This window comes from Octodon degus, unplaced genomic scaffold (genome assembly GCF_000260255.1).
Source record: "Octodon degus isolate 3935 unplaced genomic scaffold, OctDeg1.0 scaffold00115, whole genome shotgun sequence".
Lineage (NCBI taxonomy): Eukaryota > Metazoa > Chordata > Mammalia > Rodentia > Octodontidae > Octodon > Octodon degus.
Window position 1 is genome coordinate 3,176,805 of NW_004524691.1, and position 9,494 is coordinate 3,186,298.

The 9,494-nt window shown below is 35.2% G+C and overlaps 1 protein-coding gene across 1 annotated transcript in view; it reads left to right on the forward strand.

Moving 5' to 3' along the window:
• Positions 1-9,494, forward strand: part of Lekr1 (leucine, glutamate and lysine rich 1) — a 226,827-nt gene that overhangs the window by 100,596 nt on the left and 116,737 nt on the right. Inside the window, exon 7 of the mRNA XM_004639862.2 lies at positions 3,842-4,027. Coding sequence (XP_004639919.1) covers positions 3,842-4,027 — 186 coding nt within the window. The remainder of the gene's footprint in view (positions 1-3,841; positions 4,028-9,494) is intronic.

Consider the following 9,494-nt stretch of genomic DNA (forward strand, 5'->3'; position numbering starts at 1 on the left):
CATACCAAGTATTGAGAAGATCAGAAAAATTAGATCACTCAACATTTCCAGCAGGACTGTAAAATGATAAAATCATTCTAGAAAATAATTCCACAATATCCTCTAAAACTAAGAATGTACTTCCCTCATAACACAGCAGCTCTGGGACATATTTACAATGGAAGTGGAGACTTATGTTCCAAAAAGAAAGAACTTGTAGGTAAATGTTCCTAGCAGTTTTATTCATAAGAGCCAAAAGCTGGAGACAGCTCAAGTATCCTTCAGTGGCTGGAGGACAGATTGCTACATCCACTCCATATACTCCATATGTGACTATTCAGGAAACAAAAATGAATCTGAAGAAAATGTTGCTGAGTGAAAAGAAAACAATTTCAAAAGATTACTTCATATATTATTCCATTTATATGGCACTTTGAAAATAAAATTTATAGATGTAGATAACAGATTAGCAATTTCCAGGGATTAGAAATGATGGGAACAAGTCCTAGCCCGATAGCTCAGCAGACTAAAGTGCCTGCTTAAGCAAAGTGCAATGGCAGGAGTTCGATCCCATGCATGCCATGCTATCTCACGCTTGGGAGGCTGAAAACAGGAGAATAGTATGAGTCTGATCTACGTAGTAAGACCCTGTAGACCCTGTACTAAATATAAAAAAAAGAAGCAGCAGAAAGAAATGATGGGAACAAATACTGAAAAATTTTTCTCTAAAGCAGTGACAGGAGTAAGGTTTTTGGTGATACAATGTTGTGTTATGACTGTGGTAGTAGTTACATGAATTTACATGTATGATACATTTGCATAGAAGAACATGTACCTATAGTGAAGTCGTGAAATCTGAATAAATTCTGTAGATTATACTGATATAAATTTTCTGGTTTTGATAGTATACTACAGTTATCCAAATTATCCACGTGGTAGTGGGGTTAAAGAAGAGAACCTCTCTATACATTTATTTGCAGCTTCATGTAAATGTATAATTATTTCCACGTTTAAAAAAAAATAGCCAAAGGAAGGATTGAATCTTTGCAACTAGGGTTGTCATAGATACAAGAGTGTTTAGTTGTAAGGGTGAGTTAGATAACCCCTATTGAGTTTACTTTCCTAATTCCATGTTGGAAATGTAGCTTTCTTTAGTTTTGACATCTTGCTGTACTTTTCCATACATTATAATATATTTTTACAGATCAGTTTGTATTGCAGATTCTTACTCTTTTAATGTCAGACATAAAGTCAGACTTAATGTGACTAATTATTTTAGGTATATTTGTGCTCATTAACAGAGGCATCGTGCTAACATAAACTGTCATTTTAGTAAACAGTTGGTCACTATATATGCAGACTACTGTCTGTCATTCCCACTCCAATGCAGACAGTACAGTAACAGTGTGGCAAGTCTATTCAACCATAGAAAGATACTTTTTTTTTATTTTAGGGAAGGGTGTTCAGGGTGTCACTACTAGATCAGATGCATAGTGATCCACCTGTTTACAGCCTCCCAAGAGCTGGGATCACAGGCTCATGCCACCACACCTAGCCTCAATTGTAGTCTCAGCACATCCCTGAGGCAGGTCCAACACAGCAGGTCCAGGGATCGAACTCCTGGTCCCTGCGCCTGCTTGCAGGTGCTTTAATCCACTGAGCTATTTGGCTGGCCCTGAAAAACGCTTCTTTGGACCACATTCTTTGATTGTACTTGCTGTTTGCAGGGAGGCTGGTCTGGTTTGCTGTGGTGCAGTTCTTGGTACTGGGAACAAAACCCAAGGGTGCTTTATCACTAAGCTACATCTCCAACATTGTATATTTCTTGTTTTGGGGTAGGGTTTCACTGAGTTGCCCAGGCTAGCCTCAGAATGTGATTCTCCTGCCTCTGGGGTAGCTTGGATTTAAGGTTTGTGCCACTGTGCTTGGCTAGGCGACATTCTTGGTCTCACTTTGCTCCAGCTCGCTGTCTTTCTTTTCCCCTGGTGGGTTGCTGGCTATGTTGTTTTTGCTGCCATGTCTGTCCTATTTACCTCTACTGCTGGCCTTTCCTGGTCCACGTGGCTACCATTCTTTTGTGATGACCATAGCAGCGGTAAACCAAGCCCAGCCTGCTAGACTTCCAGTCATTCCTGGGTCCATCCCACAGCCCAGGGTGGGGTAGCAGAGGAGGGGATGCCAGGTGAACTCTCTGGAAAATGCCTTAGTTTTACAAAGCTCACATCCTCATTACTTAAACTAGTTGTAGATGTAAAAATTTTATAGTATTGTTTATATGTGTGTTCACATATTTTAATGATTATTTATGGCAGCAGAGTTGAAAATATTCGTGAAGAAATTATTGATAATCATTTTGATGAACATATTCCATGGATTTCTCAAAAAATTATACAGAATTAGCACATTAAAATCTAAGTAGACCTGTATACACATTCTTGTTAAATTTTAAGGATGATGATAGGTAATTGCTGTGGTAACTTCTGGTCTCTTGTGGGGCAGCATACTATTATAAATATTAAAATTATTTATTAACTAATAAATTATTTCTGCCATAAATTTATTAGTTCTAGATATTGCATCTTTCTAGTCTTTCTCTACTCATACTTTTCTTCATAATTGTATAAAGTATATCTTAGTTTCTACCTTAGAACTATTACCCAACATTTCAATTCACTTTTCTAAATCATATTAGCAAGACAACAATATAATTTCAATAAAATTCCAAATGTTACACAGATATTCTAATTCATTTATGGGAGTATTTAAAAAGTTGACTGTATTGTCATTTGGGATAATTTAAAAGCTAAGAAATGACTACTAAAATATTTCATCTATCATTTAACAATACAACCTGTTTTCCCACGTACTACCAAATTTAAATTTATTTACTTATTTTTGAGACAGAGTTTCATTATGTAGATGAGGAGGGTCATGTGGACCCTCCTGCCTCAGACTCAGAAAGAGTGCTGGGCTTACAAGCATGCACCACCACACCTGGCCTGAATTTAAATTTAACCTTTCAGTTAGATATCACTATAATCTCAGAAAAGATGTCTTGGCTTTCAACTGTTTTCTACACTGTGGAAATCAGTATGGAAATTTCTCAAAAAAATAGGGTTATAATTCCCATTGAACCCAGCTTTCCCCTTCAGGGTATCTTTCCAAAAGAATTAAAAAATCATACCACAGTGATATGTATGCACCCATGTTTATAAAAGCACGCTTTGTAATATGTAAACATTGGGAAAAACCCAAATGCCCACTGCTTGAGGAATGGATAAAAAAGAAGTGGTCTTTTTTACATACAATAAAATACTACTCAGTCATAAAGACAGAAAAGCTTGAGACTTTTGTAGGTAAATGGGTAAAACTTGAAACCATACTAATAAGTAAAATAAATCAGACTCACATTTAAACATTCCCCCCATGAGATACAAAGGAAAGAGTAAGCAAAATATAAAGTGTATAGTATATACTGTGAAATAGGAAGAAATTGCTTGAAAGGAAAAAGGAACTAGGGTAGGGGAAAGGTGAAAGGAAAGGAAAACAAAAAAAATTCAAATTAATTATACTACTACTGTCTCTTAGTTTTATTGAAAAGGAAGATTTGTGCTAATATCAAATGGGGACTTTTTATGCCTATATCGTCTACTCTGAGTAACTGCTTTAACGATAACAATACACAATATATTATTTTCCTAACATTCTGTTATGAATTATTGTTCTACTTTTCTTCCATAAAATTTTAAAAAAGAAAAGATGTCTTGGCTTTCAACTATTTTCCTAAAGAAACTCATTTTTTAGAGAAGTATAATTTATGATTCAGTGTTGCCTATTTGTAAGCTTTGCATTTTCCTTACAGAAATAGATACATTAAATAAAAGTTTGGCAGTATCCCAGAAAAATAAGGAATGTCTTGAAGAGGAAATAAAAACTCTCAAGTTGCTGTCAGATGCAGCCATGTTGAAATCTCAGCAGGCCGCGGCATCGAGAGAACGGGAAGTAAACCTGCAGTCCAAATGCTACGGTCTGGAGAAAGAAGTACTAGGTAAAGTGAACTCTAGTTTGTCTTATTAGCAACTGATCACACACAATAAGAGAATGTCTTAAATTTTTCTTATAATCACAAAATCTTTTCTTAATTAAGTTGTCTTGCAAACATACCTAATAGAAGCTATTGGGTGACAAAAGTCATATGACATAGTGGTAACTGTGTGTGATTGATGTTTTCTTTCTTCCTTCCAATTTTGCTATTAGTGGGGGTAGTAAAGATACTTCAAATATAAGATTTTAGAAAAACAAAGTAGAATGTAGTTTGTTATATTATTATGCTCAGTGAACTAATATTTTGGTAAATCCAAATTTTTATTTTATTAGTAATACTTTATTTCTAAAATTTAAAAATTATGAAGCGATTTGATGAGGTTTTTAAAGGTTGATGTTGAACATACAGCTATTAATAGTGTTCTTCATACTTACTGTGACAAAAGTCATATGACATAGTGTACTTTTTCAAAACTTTTCAAGTGTACTGTACACAGTTCTGTAGTTTTAAGGCTTATTTACATTTTATGCAACAGATCTGTGAACCTTTTTTTTTTTTTTTTTTTGTATCAGTGGAGGTACTAGGAATTGAAACCTGGGCCTTTACACTGAAACACATCCTCCGTTCTTTTTTTTTTTTTTTTTTTTGCATACAGGGTCTCAATATACAGTTCAGATCAGATTCATAGTGATCCTCTTGTTCGGACTCGTAGTGATCCTCCTGTCTCAGCCTCTTTTAGTGCTGGGATTACAGGTACTTGCCACCACCAGGTTTGGGGATCCCCAGGAGTCTGGGGCCCCTGGAATTCCGGAGCCTGCGTGGCATGCACTACCAGGGATCAAATTTGAGACCTTGCGCTTGCCAGGCAGACACTTATGCTGCTGAGCTATTTCCCTAGCCCCTGTGAAACTTTTTTATATTGTAAAACTGAAACTTGATACCCACTAACCACTAATTTTCTCTCCTCCCTGCCCTAGTCAGCCACATGTGTGTTTTGTTTCTTTGAGTTTAATCTGAGTTTTACTTTTAGATTCTACATGTAGGTGAGATTATATAGTATTGGTTGTTCTGTCTCTGGCTTGTTTCACTTAACTCAGTATTGTCCAAGTTCATCCATATTGTCACAAATGTCAAGATTTACTTCTTTTTATGGATGAATAGTATTGCAGTGTATATCTAAATGCCATGTGTTCTTTATTCATTTGGCAATGGACATTTGGGTTGTTTCTTCCTTTTCACTATTGTATATAGTGCTCCAAGGAATATGGGCATGCATGAATCTCTTCAAGACCTTGCTTTGAGTTCTGGATGTGTGTGTAGGATTGGGATTGCTGGAACATATAAGCAACATCCATATTTTTTCTATATCATTAGGTATATGGTGCCCTTTATCGTTTTTAAAATTTATTTATTTATTTATTTTTGTATTTAGGACAGGGTCTCCAGGGTCTCACTACATAGATCGGATTTGTAGTGATCCTCCTGTTTACAGCCTCCCAAGTGCTGAGATTACAGGCATGCGCCACCACACCCAGTCTCAATCGCAGTTTCAGACCACTCTGGGGGTGGGGCCGGCACGATATGCTGGGGGATTGAACCCCTGGCCCCGAAGTCTGCCTAAGCAGGCATTTTAATCCACTATTCAGCTGGGCCCCCCTTTATTATTTTACATTTCCACTAAAAGCATGTCAGAGTTCTAGTTTGTCTGCATTTTCATCCAATTGTTACCTTTTATTGGTCATTTAAGTATCTTCCTTGGTGAATAATCTGTTCAAGTCCTTTGCCCACTTAAAAAATCCAGTTATTTGGGGTTTTGTTGTTATTGTTGAATTACAAAAGTTCCTCATAATTCCTAGATGTTAGCACCTTATCAGATATAAGACTGTCCCATTCCATAGGTTGCCTGTTGATTGTGTTCCTTGTATGTGAAAGGTTGATCTAGTCTTTTGTGTGTTTTTGCTTTTGTTGCCTGTGCTTTTGCATACCCAAGCAAGCATTGTCAAGTCTAGTGTTCTAAGACTTTTTTGTCTATGTCCTTCCAAAAATTAATCGTATGCTTTAGTCAATCTTGCATTTTTCCAAATCAAAAGATTAAAATTTATGTTTAAGACATCTGGGCAAGATTTTCAAATTTCTCAGAGGAATGAGTGTCCTGGCAGTAGGCCTAGACCTGGGTCTTCACTCAGAGGAGCCAAGAGTCACCATAAGCTGGCTGTGAAGAGCATGGTACGATGAAAGCAGCATGTTAGAGAAACTGATCTTCAGTAATGAATGTAGGTGTTTCAAATATCATGGTGGATGGGATCATTTTACAAACCAGGAAAACCTGAAGAGAAGCTGGTGCTGGAAGAGAAGAAAAGGAGTCATCACATGACTTCTGTAGAAATATGAAATCAAACAAAAATGTGAGCTCAGATAAAATTTTAAATGATAAGGTGAACTATCACTTAGGTAATTATCACTTAAAACCCAAAGTGAATTCTTCTATGAATTACCTATTCATAGATTTTGACATTTTTCAATTGCATTATTAGGGCTTCTCCCAGTAACTTTTCAGTTTGTATAGTATAGATATTAACTATGTTTTATAATCAGTTTTCTCTAATATATAACTTGTCTGATGGCTTTTTATGCTAAATTTTGCCATGTCAAAGGTTTCCATTTTCATATGAGCGAATGATGCTCCATATTGTTTCTGATGAGTCCTGGTTTAAACAGTTGTTTAAGTCATTAACACACAAAGAATTATATTTTTATATGACATAGGATTTAGGGGGCTAGATTTTTACCCTTTTGCAAGGAGATGCATCAGTATTATGCATTAAGTAAGCCATTGTTTTCCTACGTAGTATAACCACTGTATGTTAAGATGTATTATTATATTGTAACATCTATTACCGTGTTGTCTTCTGCTTTACTAATTTATTTGATGTACCATTAAAATAATATTATTTTAGCATTATAATGATTTATTAGTACATTCTTAGGTGTTTTTTTCTTTTTCCACTGTTCTTACATTTAAATATACATTTGATAGGCATTTATCCTTCCTTTCGAACTTGAAGTTATATTTTTTACCTATAATTCAAAGGCTCTAATAGAGCTGTAGTCAAAGTTGTTTTCTCTCTAACCTTTACACCGTTCTGATATATTTCCAGACATTTGGTCTTCCACATAAACTGTAAGATAGGGCCAGGGAAATAGGTTGGCAGCCTACATGCATGCCTGGCATGTTCAAGGACCCGGCTCAATCCCCAGTACAGCATGCCAACCGGCCACTGCTGAGCTGGCCACTGAAACTAGAGTAGTTGTGCATGCCTATAATCCCAGTGCTAGGGAGGCAGAGACAGGAGGATCACTATGAGTCCAAGCTGCATAGTGAGACCCTGTACCAAACTTTAAGATAATATTTTTAAATTTAAATTTCCATAGAATGTCTGATTAGATTGCATTATATTTCTATGCTAAATTTTGGAAAATTCACATTTTTGTATTTTATTATAGAAATCTCATTCAAGAATACAATATATTATTCCATTTCCTTACATATTGTTTTATGTTCTTTAGTCAGATTTTAGAGTTTTAGTCAAATACATTTTTTGTCACTCTTGCTAAATTTGTCACTGTCATTTCCTTTCCTGCCTATATCCTTTTTTTTAGTATATGCTTGGAATACATAATAATTACATTCATCTTCAAATTGGCACCTATGTTCCATCTTAATCACTTTTATTTCCCTTCTCTGCTCCACTCATCTCAACCTATCCCCAGCTTGTTTCTGTTTAAAATCCCCTTTCTTCCCCAATTTGTCTTTTAGCTCTTCTTTCCTCCTTTTCATTCTTGTTGATACTGCTAATCTTAGTTCATGTTTATGGTAGATAATGTCTGCGTTCATTATTCAGTTAGGACCTTGTACCTGGAATATTTTCACTTTTTCTTCATCCTCTCCCCACTGTCCCTTACCTTTTTACCCTTTTGTACACATTCCCATCTGTATGAGATCCATCTCCTTGCGTGTTTTATCCTTGCTTTTTCTTAGTTTGTACTTTGCCTTACTCTGGTGAGAAATGCCATATAGTATCCAAATTTGTGTGTCTAATTTATCTCACTCAAATCATATTTTCCAAATGCATCCATTTTTCTACATATGTCTCAAATTTACCCTTTTGTGTATCTGAATAATATTTCACTGTACATAGATATAGTACCACATTTTCTTTATTCGATCATCTGTTGGTAGTATTTGATATCTGTTGATATCTGTTGTTATTTCCAGAATTTAGCTATTTTAAATTATTCTGCTATAAGTAAGATAGTCCTTACTGGAGTAAGATGGGGTATCAATGTTGTTTTGATTTGTATTTCTGTTATGGCCAGAGATGTTGAATATTTTTCATGTATTTATTGGCCACTTTTACTTTTTCATTTGTAAAGTATGTATTAATTTCAGTTGCCCAGTTATTGGCTGGGTCTTTTGATTTTGGGGGTCTAATTCTTTTAGTCCTTCATATATTCTAGATATGAGTCTTCTGCCTGAGAAACAGTGAGCAAAATTTATTTCCCTTTTGGTAGGTTATCTCTTCACTGTTAGCTGTTTCCTCTGCTGTGCAGCTTTTTAGTTTGGCATAATACAATGTATTGATTCTTGATGTTATTTCTCATACAATTGTGATTCTGAGAAATTCTCTGATTCTTAGAAAGTGTTAGAAAGATTTTGCCTATGACCTTTTATTCTTAGAAAGTCTTTGCCTCTGTTTGTGTCTTTAAGAGTTTTACACATTTTATCTTCCAGCAGATTCAGTATTTCTGTTTTAATATCTAGAACTTTGATCCATTTTACTTTTATTTTAATAGAAAGTGAGGAATATGGGCCTATTTTCAATCTTCTGCATGTATATAGTCACTTTTCTCAGCATCGTTCTTACGAATATCTTTCCCCAATGTATGCTTTGAGTGCCTCTGTCAAAGGTCAGATGGCTGAGTGTGCCTGGGCCTGTTCTGCATCTTCTCTTCTGTTCCACTGATCAGCGTGTCTGTTGTGCTAGTATCATACTATTTCACGACTTATTAGGTAGTATAATTTGAAATTAACACTACAAAATAACTTCTGGGTTTAAGCAGAATTTTTAATGAAAGTTGAAAAATATCTAGAACTGAATAATAAGAACACTACATCTCAAAACATGGCAGGCAGCTCTAGTAGTGCTTTTTAGGCAGATGTGTAACCTTAGCTACTGACATAAGAAAAAACCCTGATAAATCCAAAGAACATAAAAGGAAAAAAATACAACAATAAGAGTAGCAGTGAATAAAATAAAAGTATAATAAAGATGATCAACAACAATAAAAAGAAACAATGATGTTTTTTTAAAAAAGAAGTTTATCCATAAGAATAGAAAAGACATAAAAGAGCAATAAAAAATAAAAAGCAGTAGTAACTATAGATAGATGGTCTCTCTCTCTCTTTCTC